General features: G+C 40.9%; 1 protein-coding gene across 1 annotated transcript in view; it reads left to right on the top strand.

Annotated features, from left to right (window-relative positions):
* The window catches only part of LOC139417652 (pro-neuregulin-3, membrane-bound isoform-like), a 366,421-nt gene that overhangs the window by 332,263 nt on the left and 11,930 nt on the right, over window positions 1-22,228 (top strand). Inside the window, exons 5-7 of the mRNA XM_071166848.1 lie at window positions 8,028-8,130; window positions 9,365-9,491; window positions 18,660-18,775. Of these exons, the coding sequence (XP_071022949.1) occupies window positions 8,028-8,130; window positions 9,365-9,491; window positions 18,660-18,775 (346 nt within the window). The remainder of the gene's footprint in view (window positions 1-8,027; window positions 8,131-9,364; window positions 9,492-18,659; window positions 18,776-22,228) is intronic.

Genomic DNA, 22,228 nt, shown 5'->3' with positions numbered 1-22,228 from the left:
ATATAGGAGGGGAGAGAAGGGTGTGTTTCATAGTTTATAACCAATGTCTCTTCACATGGGCGGGGCCACTGAGTGAGCAGAGATTTTACCTTATGAAAACCCAATTTTCTCCTTTGGAAGCTAAAATTATATTTCATTTTTTCACAAATAGTTTCATATTTAAACATTTAAATTGCACAACAATTCCATGTGAATCTTGTAACTATAATGTGTAGACTTTCCAAGATACAGTTTATGTCATCCTATCATTAGTAAGAATGTCTCAGACGCCAACTGATCTGGCATCATATTCATTAAGTACCAATGCATATTTTCAACTGGTTGGATTACCGAAATATGGTTCCTTTCCCCCCACCTTTTGATGTTCCCAGACAAAACGTTTAACAAAGGCTTTCATTAGTCCTTCTGTAGAGTCAAGAGAGAGGAAAGGGAGAAAGGTATTTATGGGGGGGGGGGGGGGGGCCTAGAGGTCAACGTCATGACAAGGCTTATTCTAAAATGGATTAAGTCGTTTTTTATTTGATCAATCTACACACAATTCCCTATAATGACCAAGCAAAATCAGGCATTTAGACATTTTAGCAAATGTATTAAAAATAAAAACTGAAATATCACATTTACACAAGTATTCAGACCCTTTACCCAGTACTTTTTCAGGCACCTTTGGCAGCAATTACAGCCTTGAGTTTTCTTAGGTATGACGCTACAAGCTTGCACACCTGTATTTGGGGTGTATCTCCCACTCTTCTCTGCAGATCCTTTCAAGCTCTGACAGGTTGAATGGGGAGCATCGCTGCAAAGCTATGTTCAGGTCCCTGCAGAGATGTTCGATTGGGTTCAATTCCGGGCGCTGGCTGGGCCACTCAAACACATTCAGAGACTTGTCCCGAAGCCACTCCTGCGTTGTCTTGGTTGTGTGCTTAGGGTCGTTGTCCTTTTGGAAGATTAACGTTCACCCCAGTCTGAAGTCCTGAGCACTCTGGAGCAGGTTTTCATCAAGGATCTCTCTGTTCTTTGCTCCGTTCATATTTCGCTCGATCCTGACTAGTCTCCTAGTCCCTGCCGCTTAAAAACATCCCCACAGCATGATGCTACCACCGCCAGGTTTCCTGCAGACGTGACGCTTGGCATTCAGGCCAGAGAGTTCAACCTTGGTTTCATCAGACCAGAGAATCTTGTTTCTCATGGTCTTAGAGGCCTTTAGGTGCCTTTTGGCAAACTCCAAGCGGGGTGTCATATGCCTTTTACTGAGGAGTGGCTTCCATCTGGCCACTACTATAAAGGCCTGATCGGTGGAGTGCTGTAGAGATGGTTGTCCTTCTGGAAGGTTCTCCCATCTCCACAGAGGTACTCTGGTGCTCTATCACAGTGACCATCGGGTTCTTGGTCACCTCCTTGACCAAGGCACTTCTGTAGGTTTTGGGAGTCTTGGTGGCTCCAAACTTCTTTCATTTAAAAATGATGGATACCACTATGTTCTTGGTGACCTTCAACCCTGAGGATTTTTTTTGTACCCTTCCCCAGCTCTGTGCCACTATGAAATCCTGTCTCGAAGTTCCTCGGACTATTCCTTCGACCTCGTGGCTTGTTTTTTTGCTCTGACATGCACTGTCAGCTGTGGGAACTTATATAGACAGGTGTGTGCCTTTCCAAATCATGTCCAATTAACAGAATTTACCACAGGTGGGCTCCAGTCAAGTTGTAGAAACATCTCAAGGATGATCAATGGAAACGAGGTGTACCTGAGCTCAATTTCAGGTCTCATAGCAAAGGGTCTGAATACTGATGTAAATACATTTTTAATTTTAAATAAATATCTAAAAAACTGTTCTTGTTTTTTGCTTTGTCATGATGTGGTATTGTGTGTAGATTGATGAAGGGAAATTGATTTAATCCATTTTAGAATTAGGCTATAAAGTAACAGAATGTGAAAAATATGTGTGACTGCATTAAAGAAAGTGTTTTTAGCTCATTGTGCTGATTGTCTCATATGTGGTGTCCTTGTTCAATAAGGATCACCGACCAGTGTTAATCAGCAAAGAACAAAATGTTCTAATCTGGTAGAGCTTCGTTAGAATTTTCCTCTCTAATTTAGTCCACTTCAATGTTATGCAGTTCACCCGAGGCAGGACCATCAGACAACTCTCTAATTCCTCTGGGTAAACCCTGTGAAATCAACCATTTGTAGTGGGTCACAAGGGAAGACACCACAAACAGCATTTTACCAGAAGAGCCAGAGAGACTGAGGGGGATGGAGAGATTGCAGTTAGAGAGAGAGAGAGAGAGAGAGACAGAAAGAGAGAGAGAGAAGGAGAGAGAGAAGGAGAGTGAGAGGAGAGAGAGAGAGAGAGAGAGAGAGAGAGAGAGAGAGAGAGAGAGATTTTAAATGTCTCTATTCGTTTGTTTACTGTTGGTTTTTTATTGTTTATTTCACTTTTGTTTATGATCTATTCCACTTGCCTTGGCAATGTAAACATATGTTTCCCATGCCAATAAAGCCTTTTGAATAGAATTGAGAGAGAGAAAAGCTAGAATGAGGAAAGATCCAGACGATGGGACAGAAACAAAGGAATGCAGAGAAACAGGAGTGAGAAACAGAAGGAGATGGGTAGTGGGAGTAGAAGGAGGAGAGAGAGGAAGAGAGAGATCTTACATACAGGTAAAGTAGGTTTGCTACTCCAGGCCCTCAGTCGGTGGGGAATGTAATAATCTTTGATTTTGTTGGGCAATAAAAATCATTTGCATGCCAATGGAGGCCATTCCCACAGCAGACTGCTACCTACATCCACTGTGAGCCACGAATTCCAACTGGCAGTGACAAGGAGTGAAGAAGTGACAGATTGCTTCATTGTGCCTTTTACTCTGTTTGCTTGGTTTGTTTGTTTGCTTGATCCCTGCCATGTGTATGGGGCTCAAAATGATAACTGTGAAGGAAATGTCATGTTGCCCTCTGAGGCACAGGTTCAAAATGGACACAGGGGACAAGGAGAGATAACCTGGCTCCTACAGCTCTGCTATTGTAACTTTGATTACAATCACTCAAACTGCACTTGCAAGTCAAATGCTCTCCGCAAAGAGAATCTGTGTGTGTGTGTGTGTGTGTGTGTGTGTGTGTGTGTGTGTGTGTGTGTGTGTGTGTGTGTGTTGAGTGGGGTTGGATTCTTTGATGTGACTCATGGAGTGAGAGCGAAATGTCAGTCTCCTCTGTCATTGTCCAGTTAAAGAAAGTTATCTACAAGAAGGAGGAGTTGATACCATCAAAAAGCCAAAGTCCCCATCCCTGTTTAACGGACACGTCATGACCACAGGAGGCTTCACTGAGTGGAAAACATACAGTATATAGCAATGACTTCTGGACAGTTCTGTTCATGCACCCAGGTCAAAGAAACAATGGAGTGGCAATGATGTGAGTGCTTACACATGTCGGCATGTGTTAGCTTTTCTGTTCTTCCTGTTGTCTCAAGTCCTTTAATGGCAAGGGGGAGAAGTTTGCTGTCTGTCAACTGGAACTAGGAACAGCAGGGGCTCTGTGATTAAACTGCTTTGGGTTTCTCTCTTATTTCCATGTGTGAAACACATCACTGTTTCACAGTCATAGGGAAGGGTGTTAGACACAGTGGAGAGAATTGACACAGATACAAATACTACCGTTCATATTCATGCCCCTACTTAAGGAAGTATTTATAGTTGTTAGCTACATGTTTATTCCAGCATAGTTGCATGTTATTAGTAGAATAATGTTTGTAATATCAATGTTGTAATATGTTTCTCTCATATTGATTTATTTCCAAACATATAGGCCTAAGCTATGTGATTAAAGGGCTTAGGCTTTGTGATTAGTTTCAGCAGAAAGTATGGGTGCCTGAAATGTCCTAATCATATATGATATGATATCAACCACAGAGGAAAAGTAAAATATTCATATTATAATAATGTTATGTATCGTATAACAGAATCAGAGTTTTCAGGATGCACCCTACCACATGCTAGCGGTGTAAAGCTCGCCTCCCTTGTACTCTAGAGCAGGGGAAATGCGTTCTCTGGCGTGATGAATCACGCTTCTCCATCTGGCAGTCCGACGGACAAATCTGTGTTTGGCTGATGCCAGGAGAACACTACCTGCTCCAATGCATAGTGCCAACTGTAAAGTTTGGTGGAGGAGGAATAATTATTTTTTTCATGGTTCAGGCTCCTTAGTTCCAGTGAACGGAAATCTTAACACTACAACACACAATGGCTTTCTAGATGATTCTGTGCTTCCAACTTTGTGGCAGCAGTTTGGGGAAGGCCCTTTCCTGTTTCAGCATGACATTGCCCCCATGCACAAAGTGAGGTCCATACAGAAATGGTTTGTCGAGATTGGTGTAGAAGAACTTGACTGGCCAGCACAGAGCCCTGATCTCAACCCCATCGAACACCTTTGGGATGAATTGGAATGCAGAATGTGAGCCAGGCCTAATCTGCCAACATCAGTGCCCGACCTCACTAATGCTCTTGTGGCTGAATGGAAGGAAGTCCCCGCAGCAACGTTCCAACTTCGAGTGGAAAGCCTTTCCAGATGAATGGAGGCTGTTGTTGCAGCAAAGGGGAGACCAACTCCATATTAATGCCCATGATTTTGGAATGAGATTTTCGAAGAGCAGTTTTCCACACACTTTTATGTATATATACACTGAGTGAACAAATCATTGGGAACGCCTGCTCTTTCCATGACATAGACTGATCAGGTGAAAGCTGTGATCCCTTATTGATGTCACTGGTTAAATCCACTTCAATCAGTGTAGATAAAGGGGAAGAGGCAGGTTAAAGAAGGATTCTTAATCCTTGAGACAATTGAGACATGGATTGTGCCATTCAGAGGGTGAACGGGCAAGACAAAATATTTAAGTGCCTTTGAACTGGGTTTTGTTGTAGGTGCCAGGTGCACCGGTTTGAGTGTGTCAAGAACTGCAAAGCTGCTGGGTTTTTCACACAGCAGTTTCCATTTGGGGTGTGCCAAGTACAAAACAACTATCGGACTGTCGGACAAAACAACTATTATTACGGATATGGGCGATTACGAACGGATAATTTTTTGCAATTATCATTGATCAGAATTGTTTTTTTTCTGGATGCCAGCAACCCTCTATCTCATGTCAGTCAGTCACAGAGTTTATAAGCCATACTGTCCTGTCTTTGAGTTACTCATGTGTGTAGTCTAAATAACTCAACTGGCTAGTTTGCCTATCTGTAAAGAGCTGGCTGTACGTTGATCCTGCTGCTCTAATTGGATAGAGGGAAGCTGTATTTCTCCGTTGACTCACTTTATAATTTCGTCCAATCGCTTTTCCTCACGTTATCGGTCTGATCATTTAGAATGCTGCTGCACGCTACTATGATAAATCACATGATGAGAACGTTTGCTATCAAACTATCAATGTGCATAATATCTAACAAGTGGGGCGAGTGTAGGGAAAAAATATGAAACGCTAATGGGCATTCTGACTGAGTGACAGCAAACTTAGCTGCCCACTGCAAGTTGAGGACAAAGACACTGACACAGACACAGACACAGACACAAGCACTCCTCCACGCACTGGTCCTAATCTGCAACATTTATGCAGCGAGAATGTGCAGATTCATTGGAGTCAACAAGGGCCAGCATCCCTGTGGAACGCTTTTGACACCTTGTAGAGTCCATGCCCTGACGAATTGAGGCTGTTCTGAGGGCAAGAGGGGGTGCAACTCATTATTAGGAAAGTGACTATATCACATGTACTTCTTGTCACTCTTACGTAATGTAATCATTGCTGCATGGTTCTACAATTGTCCTGTTAAACCACATGACTAATTTGTTATTTCAAAAGGAAAGAAAAAATATATGACCTTGTACCCTTACAAATACACATCATATTTGTAATTTAGGTCATATGATTTATTCAGAACCAGAGCTGATTCTGAATCAGTGAACCAGAGCACAGGGATTCGTTTACTGTGGCTACAACTTCATGTACTGTAGGCCGCCCTTGACCTTGACAACACATTGTTAATTACCTCCAAACGGGGCTTGTATACAGCATTTATGACGTGCATCAGAGGAACAGAGTAAAATCTTTTCCCATTAGTGTATCATCATGGTACTCTGCAGGGAGGTTGTGGGCACAGAAGATTCAGCTGTATGGACTAAAATATTCCATACAGCACCACAGTGGAGGTGTTATAATACCCATAAAACCTAGCGATCAAACAGGAAAATGGTTCCAAACGTTTTTCACCATTCATGTTTCCCAGGGGGGATTTTAGAAACACTTCAAATAAGGTCTGTGTTTCGTGTAGGTTTACCCTGGCGTGACGTTTTGACAACCATGTAAATCTCTCTCAGACAAGGTGACTTATCAATATATTTGGCTCTATTTACTCTGATTCGAAAATTTGCATCAAAGTAGACATCATGCAAAACTACAAATCCCTGCAAGCTCCTGCACATCATCTCTAGCTGACATCTTTGCTTACACGTATTGTGTCAATTTAAAACTTGCACAAGAAAGTTCACAGAATTGTCCATTTAAATACATTTAGCCATTTTATTAATTGCTACACTTTGCTGACATTGGATAGTTAATCCAGAGATTCTTACCTTTGCCTCGGTTCAGCAGTCTCGTCCATATCATTATGGCATTTGTAGTTCTTTATAATAGCCACATTAGCAGCTAATTAGCATTTTATTTTTCATAAATACAGGTGAATATATTGATAAAGACACCTTGTCCTAGAGATATTTACACGGTTATCAAAACATCACGCCAGAGTAAGCCTACACGAAACACAGCCCTTATTTTAAGTGTTTCTAATAATAATAATGAATGTTGGGAAATGATTGGAACCATTTCCTTGTTTGAACGCTAGGTTTTATGGGTATTATGAATCATACTGTGGTATTCTATTAACAGTGAGGTTGTTTTGTAGCAAGTGAGGCATCACTGGGAGTGACATGCAGGGTTAGCTGTCATAGGATTGCAAGTGCCACTTTCCTACGTCTCCCACAAGGTTCCTCTCTTCTCATAATTACAGTAAACAAGGTTATGTGATGACTCAGGCTGATTAGATACATCAAAACAGAAATACTGCCCCTTGAAACTACTGGTGGGAGGGAGGGAGGTTAATTAGCCCAGCTCTCAAGTGTTTTGGCTTCAATATTGATTTTGATAAGATAAAGTAAATGAATGAATTACTAGGCCATGTTTGGTGTGTTCTACAGTTGGCTACAAAAGCCTGGGGCTCTCCTGTTCTTTTTGGCCCAGACAGCATAAGACTATAGGGCTACCTGGGTAGAACATTTTGGAAGATGGGACCAACGCTTCCATAAATACTGATTTTAAATAGAAATTGCAATACATGTATGTACAATATTCCTCATTGCCTTGCCTCATAATCATGTTAGACATGTGGATATCAAACTTTTTTGTCATTCAACCCATGTACACCATATTGGTCAAAATGATTTAACCATTTGTCTGTTGCATGGATACAATTTTCCCCTATTTTGTGGGGATTTGTGTGGTGGTTCTCCTCAAGGTCTGCTGTACCAAATATAATCTGATTGATTGCCTATTAATTCCTTTGAAGGCAACTATGATTTACTTTTTCATATGAAAAGAGACAGCTGCCATTTGTCACCCTTAATGGTGACCATTACAACTATAACTCTTATCTTCTGTTTTCAGACACGGCTGCATTACAACTAGCATCTATGACAAGGCTTTGCATCCAATGGGGCTGATGATATGACAGTGTTGTTAAGACTAACTGGGGGGTTGTTTGGTTTTTACAAATGGCATGTGAAAATGAGACATGAACATTATTATTACAGTGAGTTAAGGGCAATGTTTTATTTTCTGTGGTCGTCTCCTTGGAGATTTCTCTGTTTAACGTTGGTTATGGGAGCATCTCTGTGGACACTAACTTCTTTCCCAGTCCTTGGATTTTCCTATTTTTGCTCTTTGTTCCTCCGTCAATGTCAGCTCTTCCGCTTCTCTTCATTTCAACAGAGAGCAAGGAGGTGTACAAGAGACAAGTGCTGTCAATCACCTGCATCGCCGTGGGGATAAGTGTTCTGGGCACGCTCTGTATGGCTCTCTACTGTCGGAACAAGTGAGTGGACATGATCACCCAGAGGATCTGATCTCAGTTCAGTTCCTACACCTAAACCAATAGAACACACCACAGGCAATTGGCTATTGATCTAGTTTCAGCTGACACTCCGTGTCAAATACAGGTGAAGGATCTTCATTTTATCACCCTGTTGATGCAGGAAATGTCTAACTTCTAGTGCATTCAAGGCTTAAAAATTCTTCAAAAGTTTGCAATTTCCACTTAAAAATTTCAAACAAAAAAATGTAGCAATCATTAATTAAAATCCACACAATAATTCACATTTCCTTTTGCTGCAGGATAATATTCCTGCTGTGAGAAACTGGTCAAATGAAGATCCTACACCTCTAGCCTACTGTAAGAATATGGATTCACAGTTGTATCCCTCCAAATAACATTAAAGGGAAAATGTTTAACTTCATATTCATCATCTCCAGCACCACTCCAACATCAACATACACTGTATGTGAAAATGGCGTGTTTCTATGTTTTGTGGGAAAAAAGATAAGTGTTTCAAACGACATCATCAGTGTGCATTGTGATTTTAACCAATTATGAGAAGGAATTGCCTACTAATGGTTGATGATGTCTTGGAAACACTTATCTTCCTCTATCTTTTTTTAATACAAAACCTAGAAATGCGGCATTTTCACATATGTTGATGTTGAGGTGGTGCTGGAGATAATAAATATGAAGATGCATTTTTTTTTTTTTTCCATTTAATACATTTGCATACTTTTTTGCATTAGGATAGCTCTTGGCAGTTTGTTTTATTGTATCGGTATGGGCCCTACACACATTACTTTTGTACGCATGTTGTACATTCTGTTTACGCCTGAAAGCACCTGTCTATAATGTATATCCTTTATATATTTATCCAGAATGCTGGATCAAACATCCAAGCTGTGATGGAAAACTGTCATTCAGGGTATAAGGAGCAGACAGCCCTGTGATAAATTAATTGTAATTTCATAGGGTCTGTAATACAACGATGTGAGTGAGTGAGCAGTCTGACAACAAGATAATCGGATCAAACCATGATCTAGAGCCATTTGGAATTAATCTAAAATGGAGTTAGAGCACATGAACATATCAGCTCCATCAGAGCCCCTCAGTATACACTTCCTCGCTACAACAACTAGGGGTAGAGAGGTACAGAGTGGGGTCTAAGGGTTAAAGGTCAAGGCAATGCTGTGGTTTAGTTAACATGCCATACGCATGTACTCCCCCTCAGGAGACGCAGGGAAAAACTCCAGGCCCACTTGAAAGAGAGCCGCAGCCTGAAGAACTACAGCGCCAATGCCTCTGCCCTGGAGTCCAAACCCGGCCTGAGGCCTAACACGGGCCTGCAGCTGCAGAATGTGAGTATACTGGGTGGATTGTCCCCTTCCTCTGCATCCTTCACTCTAAAGACATGTATCTAGGGTGACTGATCATGCTGTTGGCTTACATCTCATAACCATTCCACTGTTCCAAAGACATGGATGTCGATTATGGCAGCCCCCCACACCTCTCTGATTCAGAGGGGTTGGGTTAAATGCGGAAGACACATTTCAGTTGAGTGCATTCAGGTATCCCCCTTTCCCTTTCCTTTCCCATTTATGCATAATGTCTTTGTCATGCAGAGCTGTTGGAGATATGTTGTTCGCTCATGGGTGCAGCACCAATCAGTCTACATTGGAGATTGGCATGATAAACAACTGCCTGTCCTATGCCACCCCCATCCACCCGAACTGAACTGTTCAGAGTTAACGCTGTTAGCACAGAAGTCTTTGAGAGAACACTGCTCAGTCATTTGGGACCCCGGGCTGGTTATTGTTGTATTCATCATATGCTCAATAGCCTCTGACGACAGATCTATCTCAGACACTGCCTATCTGAGCTGTTTGCATGGCAAACACCACGTTCATTTGAATGTCAGTCAAAGTTAGTGCTTGTGCACCAGGGAGGGATAGGGATGTGAGGGTAACACACACCACTGCAGCTAGTTATAAAGTCATTGTTTTAATGTGATACGAGTCATTGCACCAATGTAGCCAGCACACATTAGAGTCCTGCATTGGGTCGGATACCCACGGTTCCTCGCGGGTGAGCAGCAATAGAATCAGCTAACGGGTAGAATGTAAACCTTCTTTCCACCCGTGGGTCGGCTCGCGGTTCAGAACAATTACATTGTAAGTTGGAAACAATTTAAATCCAGATAATACACTTCTAAATAACCCAGGAGCTTGTTGGTTTGCATTGTGTTGTGAATTCCATTCTGTGAGCGGCGAGGCAGACATAAGGCTGTCAGAACACACACGCAATGAGAGTAAGTGGAGCCCGGAACTGTCCCTTATTTGTGTGGTGCTAAAATGTTCTAATTTGTCCATGCGCAGAGCTTATGTTCCCACTCCCCACGTTAAAATATCCTCATGGGCCAAGTTTACTTTCTCTGGATAGCCTAGCTCATGCAAAAATGGCTAACGTTGGTTGAGCAGCCCAGGTGACAGACCCAGGTCAATAGTGGTAAAGTTCCTGAGGTTCCAGAACAAGGTGGCCATTCTAGAGAGAGCCAAGAACCTGAGAGGAACCAACATCTTCCTCAATGAGGACTTCTCTGAAGCTGTGCGCCAGAGGTGAAAATAACTGATCCCAGTCATGAAGGCTGCCAGAGAGCGTGGGGACATCCGCTACAACAGGCTCATTGTCCACCCACCCACCCACCCAAAAGCCTGGAAGGGGTGAGAGACAACTCCAGCCCTGCATCACACACACACACACACACACACACACACACACACACACACACACACTTTTCTTGCTTTATTCAATATTATTATCTCTGGTAAGCTACCCAGAAAAGGGCTAAAGATAGCCCATATTGATATATGAAAAGTTTATTTCCAAAACACTATATCCACCAATTTTTCATGTTTGTGTTTTTTCATCAGAAATGATTGCTTATGGACATAGTGGTGTTGTGGGTACTGCAGCACCCCCTGAATAATAAAAACATTATAATATTGATTTATTTATTTCCACAAAAATTTGTGTACTGGGCTTACTAGTCAAGACAGCCATCTGTAGCACGGACAAAACAATTAAAATGTGTGCGCCCCACCCCCAAAACATCTTCCTCTGTAGCTATGCTTATGGGTATCTTCATGTGTATGTAAAATATTACTGTTTTCAGAAATTTTATTCATAGATTTTAGATTAGTTTTTTTTTAGCAAAACGCTATACAGTATATCCATAGCTTCACTGGAATGGAATGTTTGACTATGATATGTTGTTGTCTCACCTAGCTATCTTAAGATGAATGCACTTACTGTAAGTCACTCTGGATAAGAGCATCTGCTAAATGACTAAAATGTCAAATGTAAACGTTTTACATACAGATCTCACATTGTTGTATTGATTTTTTTATGATGTTTTAATATCACAAATGCATCATTTGTACATTTTTTTATGTTTTTAATTACCGATCCTTGATATTGGCGATGACATTTACAAAATAGCCTCCAACACTCTACTCAGCAAAGTGGATGCAGTCTATCACAGTGCCATCCGTTTTGTCACCAAAGCCCCATATACTACCCACCACTGCGACCTGTATGCTCTCGTTGGCTGGTCCTTGCTACACATTCGTCTATAGGTCTTTGCTAGGTTAAGCTCCGCCTTATCTCAGCTCACTGGTCACCAAAGCAACACCCACCCGTAGCACGTGCTCCAGAAGGTATATTTCACTTGTCCTCCCCAAAGCCAACACCTCGTTTGGCTGCCTTTACTTCCAGTTCTCTGCTGCCAATGACTGAAACAAATTGCAAAAATCACTGATGTTGGAGACTTATATCTCCCTCACTAACTTTAAGCGTCACCTGTCAGAGCAGCTAACCGATCGCTGCAGCTGTACACAGCCCATCTGTAAATAGTCCATCCAACCAACTACCTACCTCATCCCCATATTTGTTTTTGTTTTTCTGCTCTTTTGCACACCAGTATTTCTACTTGCACATCCTCATCTGCACATATATCACTCCAGTGGAAATTGCTAAATTGTAATTACTTCGCCACTATTGGCCTATTTATTGCCTTACCTCCTTACACATTTTTATATTGTGTTATTGACTGTACGTTTGTTTATCCCATGTGTAACTCTGTGGTGTTTTTGTCGCACTGCTTTGCTTTATCTTGGCCAGGTCGCAGTTGTACTGGCCTACCTGGTTAAATAAAGGTGAAATATTTATTTTTTTAAGCAATACTACTGTGTAAAACAGCAATACTACTTATTTATCTGAGAGGGAGGCAGATATATAACATTTAGCAAAAAAAACATGTTTATTTGTCTCTCTGAAATGAAACCATCACGTGAAAGATTTTAAACAAATACATGTCTTTCATTCAAAATTTCTTTAATCAATAAAAGCCAATTCAGCAACATTTCTGAAAATGGATATATAGCATTATAAATGAAATTCTTCATACGTAGCCTTAGAAATAAGGTTAATGAAGTCAATAACTTGTGTACATCAGATAACATTCACATATTGACCATCTCTGAGACTCACTTAGATAATTCCTTTGATGATACAGTAGTAGCAATACAGGGATATAACATATATAGACGAGACAGGAATGCCTATGGGGGAGGTGTTGCTATATACTGTATATTCAGAGCCATATTCCTGTAAAGCTTGGAGAGGATCTCATGTCAAATGTTGTTGACGTGCTGTGGTTGTAGGTTCACCTGCCTCATCTCAAGCCTATTATTGTGAGTGTTGCAATAGGCTACCTAGTGCTAACAGTCAATATCTGGATAATATGTTTGAAATGCTTAACAATCTATGTGATGTTAACATAGAGCTCTATTTTCTGGGCGACCTAAATATAGACACATTTTCATCAACCTGTCCGCTCAAGAGGAAGCTTCTCACTGTAACCAGTGCCTGTATTCTGGTTCAGGTTATTACCCGACCAGGATGTTTACAAACACTACAGGAACCATGTCATCTATGTGTATTGATCACATTTTTACTAATACTGTAGTACTTTGTTCTAAAGCTGTATCCACACCCATTGGCTGTAGGGACCATAATATATAGTGGCTAAATCCAGAAAAGGCAAAGTTCCAAATGCTGGCCTAAAATAGTGTATAAGAGATCATACATAACATTTCATAACGATTCCTATGTTGAAGAATATGTGTTTGTCTGATGTGTAATGAGGAGCACTTGATGCTGCACTTGATGCATTTATTGAAATACATTAAGAAACTGACTGTTAAAAATGTTAAGGCTCCATGGATTGATGAGGCATTGGAAAACTATGGTTGTGAGAGATTAAGCAAAAGGAGTGGCTAATAAATCTGGCTGCACATCTGACTGGCTTACTGCAAATTGAGAAATTAAGTGACTAAACTCAACAAAAAGAAGAAGAAACTGTATTATGGAACTAAAATAAATAATATAAAGTATGATTGAAAAAAATCTTTGGAATACTTGAAATTATGGGCAGAAAGACTAATTCAACTCCATATTTCATTGAATCAGAAGGCTAATTCATTTAAAAAATGGTTGATATTGGCAATTATTTTAATGACTATTTCATTGGCAAAGTGGACAAATTTAGAAATTAAATGCCTACAATAATGTGAGCCATGATAATCATTAATAAAATACCTAATGAGGAAAGAAAAACATTGCAATTTTGAATTATGTAAAGTAAGTGTGGGAAGGGTGGGGAAATTGTTGTTCATCAATAATGAGAAACCACCTCATATTGACAACTTAGATGGAAAGCTACTGAGGATGGTAGCAGACTATATTGCCACTCCTGTTTGTCATATCTTTAATTTGAGCCTGGAGAAAAGTGATTGTCCTCAGACCTGGAGTGAAGCTAAAGTCATTCCACTACCCAAGAATGGTAAAGTGCCCTTTACTTGTTCTAACAGCCGACCAATCAGCTTTACTGACGGCTCTTAGCAAACTTCTGGAGACAATGGTGTTTGACCGGATACAATGCTATTTCTCTGTGAATAAACTAACGACATACAGTACTTTCAGCATGCTTATAGAGATGTGCATGTACTGCACTGACACAAGTGATTGATTATTGGCTGAAAGAAATTGATAATAAGAAGATTGTGGGAGCCGTATTGTTAGACTTCAGTGCAGCCCTTGATAATATTGACCATAATCTGTTATTGACAAAACATATGTGTTATGGCTTTACGTCCTCTGCCATATCATGGCTATCTATCCAATAGAACAGAGGCTGTTATTTAATGAAAACTTCTCTATTGTAAAACATGTCAAGTGTAGAGACTAAACTTCTTGGTGTCACCTTAGACTGTAAATTGTTGCTTTAAAAACAAATCAAACAACACTTTCTAGCATAATGCCTCACCCCTATCTGACCTAATGACCTCTTAGGCACATGTATATGTACTGATGTGTGGGTAATTGTCAGCAATGGGTGTAACTGTCAGTAGGACCTTTTTTTCTGTTATTAAATTAGTGAAGTTCAAAATCAAATGAAATGAAATCAAATTGTATTTGTCACTTTCACCGAATACAGCAGGTACCTTACAGTGGAATGCTTACTTACAGGCCCCTAACCAACAATGCAGTTAAAAAATATAAGAATAAGAATAAGAAATAAAAGGAACAAGTAGTTAAACAGCAGCAGTAAAATAACAATAGCGAGACGATATACAGGGGGTACAGGTACAAAGTTCAGTCCTTGACCTGTTCTTGTCTATTGATGTCCTGTATATTATGTCATGTTTTATGTTTTGCATGGAACCCAGGAAGAGTAACTGCTGCTTGGGGATCTGAATAAAATACTAACTGGAAAAGTAAAAATAAAGGTTATGATAAGGGAATAGTCTACACTACCATTGTCAAAAAGGTGCTCCATGAGTGAAATCCCCAGTTTGTAAGGACAACGTGGTAGATGGTTACACAGCCTGCAAGCACGGAAGTCTATTTGTTTTTGGTAATGCAGTTAATTATCAGTTAATTATTACAATAATTCAAGGCAATCCATCTCAGTGCAAGAGGCGTCACTGCAGTCCCTGGTTCAAATCCAGGCTGCATCACATCTGGCTGTGATTGGGAGTCCCATAGCGCGGCACACAATTGGCCCAGCGTCGTCCGGGTTTGGCCGGGGTAGGTACGTCTTTGTAAATAAGAATTTGTTCTTAACTGACTTGCCTAGTTAAATAAAGGTAAAATAAATCAATAAAAAAATATATATATATACTGTATATACAGGTGAGGGGAATAGTAATAATAGACTAATAATAATAATTACAAATCAAGTGTATTACTCTGGACTCATAAAAACAATTAAATACATTTATGTAATATGACATGTAACGGTTCGGCTCTCGGAATAATTCCAAGCGGTGGGTCTGTCCTGATGTCGAGTATCGGGTAGGGCTCGGAATTGATGTGGCGCGCGTGGGGTGGGTGTGGCTCCAGAAAAATCTGACCCTTGCAGGACTGTAGTACACATATGTAGTACACACATATCTTGTTACAGAATCCTGGTATTACTATGTTGATTTTGGATTAAACTCGATACTATTGTCATTTGTTTTAAAGGTCCAATGCAACAGTTTTTATCTAAATATCAATATGAAGTACCTTACTGTGATTGTTTTCCATTAAAACGGTCAAAAAGGCACAAGAATAACTTATTAACAAAGAGCAATTGCTCAAGCAATAATTTTGCTAGGACTGTCTGGGATTGGTCTGCCTGGGGAGGGGGAAACTGAAAGCTTGCTTTTATTGGCAGAGAGGTTTGGAACTCTCTTTCTTATTGGTCTATTAACTAATTTACCGCCTGATGATGTCACAAGACAGGCCAAAACTCCATCCCACCAAAGCAGGCGGTAATATCAGTCGGTCTTTTCAAACAGCTCCTACACTAAAAGGGCATTATCATAATTTTCACAATTTTGCAGTATTATTACAGCCTCATAGTGTGAAAATGTATATATACATAAAACACAGGGAAATCACATTTTTGACTGCACTGCGCCTTTAATAACAGAATATGGCTGTTCTGTTGTCAATGTATCTTTCTAGACGGTTTTATTTCCTCTGGAGTCTATTGGGAACTTATGCTAATGCATGCTATTTGTTTCTTTTGTGCCTACCCACACATATATTGATATAGATTTTTATCTGCAAGCTATCGGTTACCAGGATTTCACAACATGGCTGCCTGCGCTGGGGGGTGGGGTGGTGGAGTAAGTGACAGTATCACACACACACACACACACTTCTACTCCCTTCATTGTCAAATGATACAATTGCTCTAGCGTCTCGCAGTCTGTTTATAAATCAATTGTGACCAAGGCTGCCCTTTTCTTCCTACCTGCAGCAGCACTCTGTAGAGGTGCTATGCTTCATGATGGCTCACCCCTCGCTTCATGATGGCTCATCCCTCGCTTCGTGATGGCTCATCCCTCGCTTCATGATGGCTCATCCCTCGCTTCATGATGGCTCACCCCTCAGGCTACAGCATTCTGCTAGGGGAAGAAAATAAATGGTCCTGACGACACCTTCGCACAATACAAGTCCTAAATGCTGGTTCTAATCTGGGTGGTGTGCAGATGAAACCCGCAGGCGGATGGCGGCCCTATCTCTCCTAGATTAAAACATCCATTACACTAACACGCTCCCCGCTGTGCCATAACAGCCACAGCCGCGACATCAACATGCAGGCCTCGCCACATATATTACGTGTTGCATAACCCCTCTCTTATTGAGATGAATACCTGGGTTGATTTCATGAAGCAGTGTTGAGGTATTTGGCTCTGTGCAAAGATTCTGATAGGTTCTTAAAAGGAGTAAAGCCTCTGATTGGTTCTTAAAAGAAGCAAAGCTACTGGACTGACTGCAGCACACATCTGCTAAATATTAATTTGCAATTTGCTTAACATCTACATGGTGGAGTTTGTCAAGACGTTTCATCCCGCAAGCACCCGATGACAGAGCAGGATACAGGAAGCTGAGTGATGAGTGACAGGGCAACAGAGTGGCAGCTTAAAAAGAGGTGCAGTGTTGTTGTGGATGGCTGGTGGAAGTCTGGAAGTCCTGTTTTGGAGGATTACTGGGGAGGTGAAGCGTGTCTGCTGCCATGTCTGGATCTCTTTTAAAAGCTTTAAAACCATGAGTTTCTCTCTCTCTTTTTCCCAAGCAGACATTCTGCAACTCTTCCTTGTGTAGTTTTAATACCCCGAAGCTCTTTCTATTTTGCTGTCTTGTACTTGAAATATGAAATATCATAGTCCCATTGTGTCACATTTTCTCATGCATCCTCATTTCTTTTCTCCCTATCTAGTCTCTAGATTTCTGACAGTAATTGAAATTATATAACACTTTAATAGCATCAACTTGAAAATAAATATTTTTCTAAAGTGTACAACAAAACATTCATTAGACATGATTCATTCAAAATCACATTTGAATTATAGTAACCTTTTCAATCTGGTGGCATTCATTAAATGTGTGTATTTGAAAGCCATACCTCCTTGTTAATGCTACGATGAATGTATCAGCATTGATTAGTTACCAGGTAGAAGTCAAGGATCCATATGAGTCCATGGTCCAAGTCTACAAAAGTAAGATCAGCTCAGGACGAGGAACAGGCTGCAAGAGTCTAGCTAATAAGCTCACTATCCTGCTTCACTTAGTCAGGACTGATGCTGTTTCACTATCAAAAGGACAAAGTCAGCCCTGGCAGCATCTATTTAACCCTGATTCTTACACCCATATTGGCACCATTTATATTTGAACTGGTAATATTTCAATTGTGTCAGCGAATTCATTATTGGCAGCTTTATTATCTGTAATGGCTTGCAGTGTGAGGAATTACCTTTAAAGGATGCTTACGCTCCAGGCTTTGGACAACAACAGTAAAATCTGAGAAATTACTTAATACCATTTTATCTTGGATTAATGCATGGTTCCTGGTGTAGTGCTGCACATGCCGTTGTGGATTGTGGCACCAGAAACTTCCTGTCTGTCCGAGAATAGTGTCCAATTATACTGACTCCGCTCCTCTACACCAATCCTTTATCAACTATCTGCACTCCTCTGAGATGTATAGCTCTACTTCTCCTTCACATCCTCTTCCGTTCTCACTCATTGACACAGTAAAATGGAAGGAGGAGTGGAATAGACAAAGAGCAGGAAGGCCATTGAAATTCCTGTCATCATTCTTCTCTTGTCATGCAACGGTCTACCTCACGCTGTGGCGCTCAAAGGGTGAAGGTGTGTGAGCATACTGAGTCGTGTATACAAGTAATATTCATCTTTAGCTGTGACTCCAAAGGAACATGACCATTCCATACTGAAAATGTGTGCTTTAGCTATCTGCATAGTTAAAACTTAATTGTATTGTATGCATAAACATGCAATATGATCTGTATAATCGATATGTGCCGTATAATCGATATGTGCCGTATAATATGATCCGTGTTATAGGTTATAACCTGCACATGAGTACATTTACATCTTTGTTGATTTTTCAGTATTGTAAGAGGTCCTCCCAGCCACATGAGGGAGCTGTCTGGGAGTCCAGCTTTGCCCAGTGCAACGCCACCCCTACCAACAACTCCAGTGGTCCAGGCAGAGAAAAAAAATACAGGTATGATTTCCTCACGTAGAACTCAGTTGCCTGAATGATGAACACTTCTCTGTGGAAGTTCAATGTCCCTTACAGTAATTCACTGAGACTCAGTGAAGAGAGAAATTGAATTAACCACATTACAGCGCAGCCTAAGATCATTTTAGATTTATTGAATGCTTTAAACAAAGAATGAGACTAATTACAATTGGTGATAAACATGTTAATGTGCATATCTGTAACAGGGCTGAACATGCCAGTGAAGAGTCAGAGATCTGACTCCAACCACATGCCATGTTCTTTAAGAGCCAATTCTGTATTACAATGAGTTAATTTCCACATTGTAGAATACTGTGCTAATGGAAAGCTCTGTTGTGGCTTAACTCTTTATACTACATTAGCGTCCTGGAAGACCACATACTGTATATACTGTGGGCTATAGATGTATAACTATGTGGACTTACATTATTTGAAAGCCCATATGATTCAGATGTGATTCTATGTGATTTTTTTATGTGATTCTAAGTCGTGATTCTATGGGGCTTTTATGGCAACAGCCTTGGCATGTGAATCCCATGTAATGGAACAGCGAGAGCTATCTCTGGGAACAGCTAGTCCTTCGCATTACAATGAAGTCCAATCACAGTCAAGCTGATCTCTCTCACTCAGAAGCCCGATATCCATCATTAACTTCTCAGTGGTGTTCCCTGCTTTCGTATTCCACTTGTATTCAGTGAGCTGCATGTGAGCTGGGACCCAGGGAATGCTATTGACTTCACATGATTTCAGGAGTAGGGAAACCACACTCACTCATATAGCATTGTGAATTTCCCCAGCCACCAACCTGCCTGCATAATTACAAGGACATTATGGTGGCTATAGAGATCCACCTTTCCTTGTCAGAGTGTGTGTGTGTGTGTGTGTGTGTGTGTGTGTGTGTGTGTGTGTGTGTGTGTGTGTGTGTGTGTGTGTGTGTGTGTGTGTGTGTGTGTGTTTGCATTGCGCCAGTGTTTGTTTGTTGGGATTACAGATAACCAAATCCTTTTGTGTCTGTTTGGCTTAATCCACACCCGCCTTCTTTCTTAAATGTTAAGCTCCGACAACAATTTGATTCCCCCTCTGGTTTTGTTGGTGGCTGGATTGTAAATTGTTTGCTTACAGTCCTTGCCCTTGCCATAAGTGATGTCTATAGGATCATGTCAGTTTGTATGATTGCACTTATGCTGGCTTAGGGAGGATTTGGATAAAGTTTTCAGCAAATTAAAGTGAAGATATGTTTCCAAAATAGCTTGAAACTTGACAAGCTCTTGAGTGGATTTTGTGTCGAGGGAACCCTTGAACTGTAGTTACCATGGTGCTCTAGAAGCAGCCTTGGTGGAAAGCCCCTGTAAATATTTTGTTATGTTTAAGTGTTTTTAATTCTGGGTTTTTGTATCACCTGTTTTGTTTCTGAACTTTGAGTTTTATTGTATATTTCTGGTGGTTTTGACCCACAGATTTGCAGATAGACTGGCAGGTAATTTTTTGTTGTTGGCTTGGCTAATTGTTTTTGTTCGATTGGTGCATCTGAACAATGCACCAGATTTTTTGTTTCACCTGGCTGCTGGTTCCTGATCTTTTGAAAACATAGATTGAAGAGTTGGAGTGCTGAGGTAGAGGGCTCATCATGAGGATGACTAGCTACTACTCTGAACTGTGTGTGGTGAGCATTCTGGTGCCCTGGTATGCTGAGACATCACCTGAGTGAATGCCATACATTGTGAAGGAGGTCCAGTGACTACATGACAGGCTGGTATCCAGAGTAGCCCTGTACAAGATCATCACCAGCCTCTTCATCAACCATCTCCCTGACCACCTTCCTCTGATCAAGCCATGAACTGTCCCTCTCCATCTTGGAGGAGGCATGCACTCAAAGACTTGGCCTCTATTGTTTGAGATAGTTAACTATGGCTATGCTACTCATGATGATGTATTGGTTGATCTCACTAACTATAGCTATGCTACTCATGATGATGTATTGGTTGATCTCACTAACTATAGCTAGGCTACTCATGATGTTGCATATGTTGCTTGTTTTTTGCTTTTGAAGTGCTATAGAAATGTAATAAATGACTGTTATTATTATTATTGGCCATTGCTTTGTTCTATCCCCACAACTTTGGTAGCTGGTTAGTTACAAGACTTATCTAGCATCAAATCAAATAGTCTTCACTTGTCCATAAGCATGTCATGTATACTGGGGTTAAACGATCAATAAAGATATGATCTGGCACACAGAGAGAAGTTTTCTCTGAGAAGTCCTCACTGCACATGACTAATCAATGACTTCCCACCCCAAACCCCAATCATGTCAACACACTGCAGAAACCCAGAAACTCACACTGCAGCAAGGAACAGGTGATGTGTTAGCAGAGGGACACAAAGGTTGTATGACAGGGGAAACTCAAGTTTAATTGACTGGAGAAATGGCCTGATTCCTTTTCTCCTAGATGGATTGGCAATCAGCCACACTTGTCCAATAGCCTGTCTTTAGCAGTTTATGTGGTCCCTCTGTGTAGCGAGCGCCTTGTAAACTATGTGATGTTCAATTTACTGTTCAAGTTGTTCATTTTCTGGATGGGGAACTCCTGGTGGTACATCTTCTCATTCACAGCCATGTGATGGCTCACAACAGAGGGTAGCACCTCATTTGGATAGTCCCAAGTAGATGGTTTATAGATGTTCAGTAGATGTGCAGTAGATGTTAAAAAAACTGTCAACAACATTTCAACTAACTATGCACTAACCTTAGCCCTAAACCTGACATGAACCCTTATCCTAACCCTAACATTAACCCTTATCTTAACCCTTACCTTAACCTTTATCCTAACCCTAACATTAACCCCTATTCTAACCCTAACTCTAGCCCCAAACCTAACATTAACCCTTATTCTAACCTTAACCCTTATCCTAACCCTAACATTAACCCCTATTCTAACCCTAACTCTAGCCCCAAACCTAACATTAACCCTTATTCTAACCTTAACCCTTATCCTAGCCCTAACATTAAACCTTATTCTAACCCTAACCCTAGCCCTAAACCTAACATTAACCCTTATCCTAACCCTAACCTTAACCCTTATCCTAACCCTAACCTTAACCCTCATCCTAAGGTAGCCTCGTGGTTAGAGTATTGGGCCAGTCACCGGATGTCGATTAAGGCAACCCCCCGCACCTCTCTGATTCAGAGGGGTTGGGTTAAATGCGGAAGACACATTTCAGTTGAGGCCATTCAGTTGTACAACTGACGAGGTATCCCCCCTTCCCTTCAACCGTGACCGTAACCTTTTGCATTCCAGCAAAGCCACTACACAACTAAACACTAAACAATACATTAATTGCACTATAACAGTGACAAGCAGTGCCCACAAACTGTTAGAGACTACATAAACCTGTCCCAACAGCAGAGCTTTCTTTTAAGTACAATGGAGTGAA

The sequence above is a fragment of the Oncorhynchus clarkii genome, chromosome 1, assembly GCF_045791955.1.
Source record: "Oncorhynchus clarkii lewisi isolate Uvic-CL-2024 chromosome 1, UVic_Ocla_1.0, whole genome shotgun sequence".
In the NCBI taxonomy this organism is placed as follows: domain Eukaryota; kingdom Metazoa; phylum Chordata; class Actinopteri; order Salmoniformes; family Salmonidae; genus Oncorhynchus; species Oncorhynchus clarkii.
Note: the sequence above shows the minus strand (reverse complement) of the source record. Positions and strands in the feature narration are given on the sequence as shown.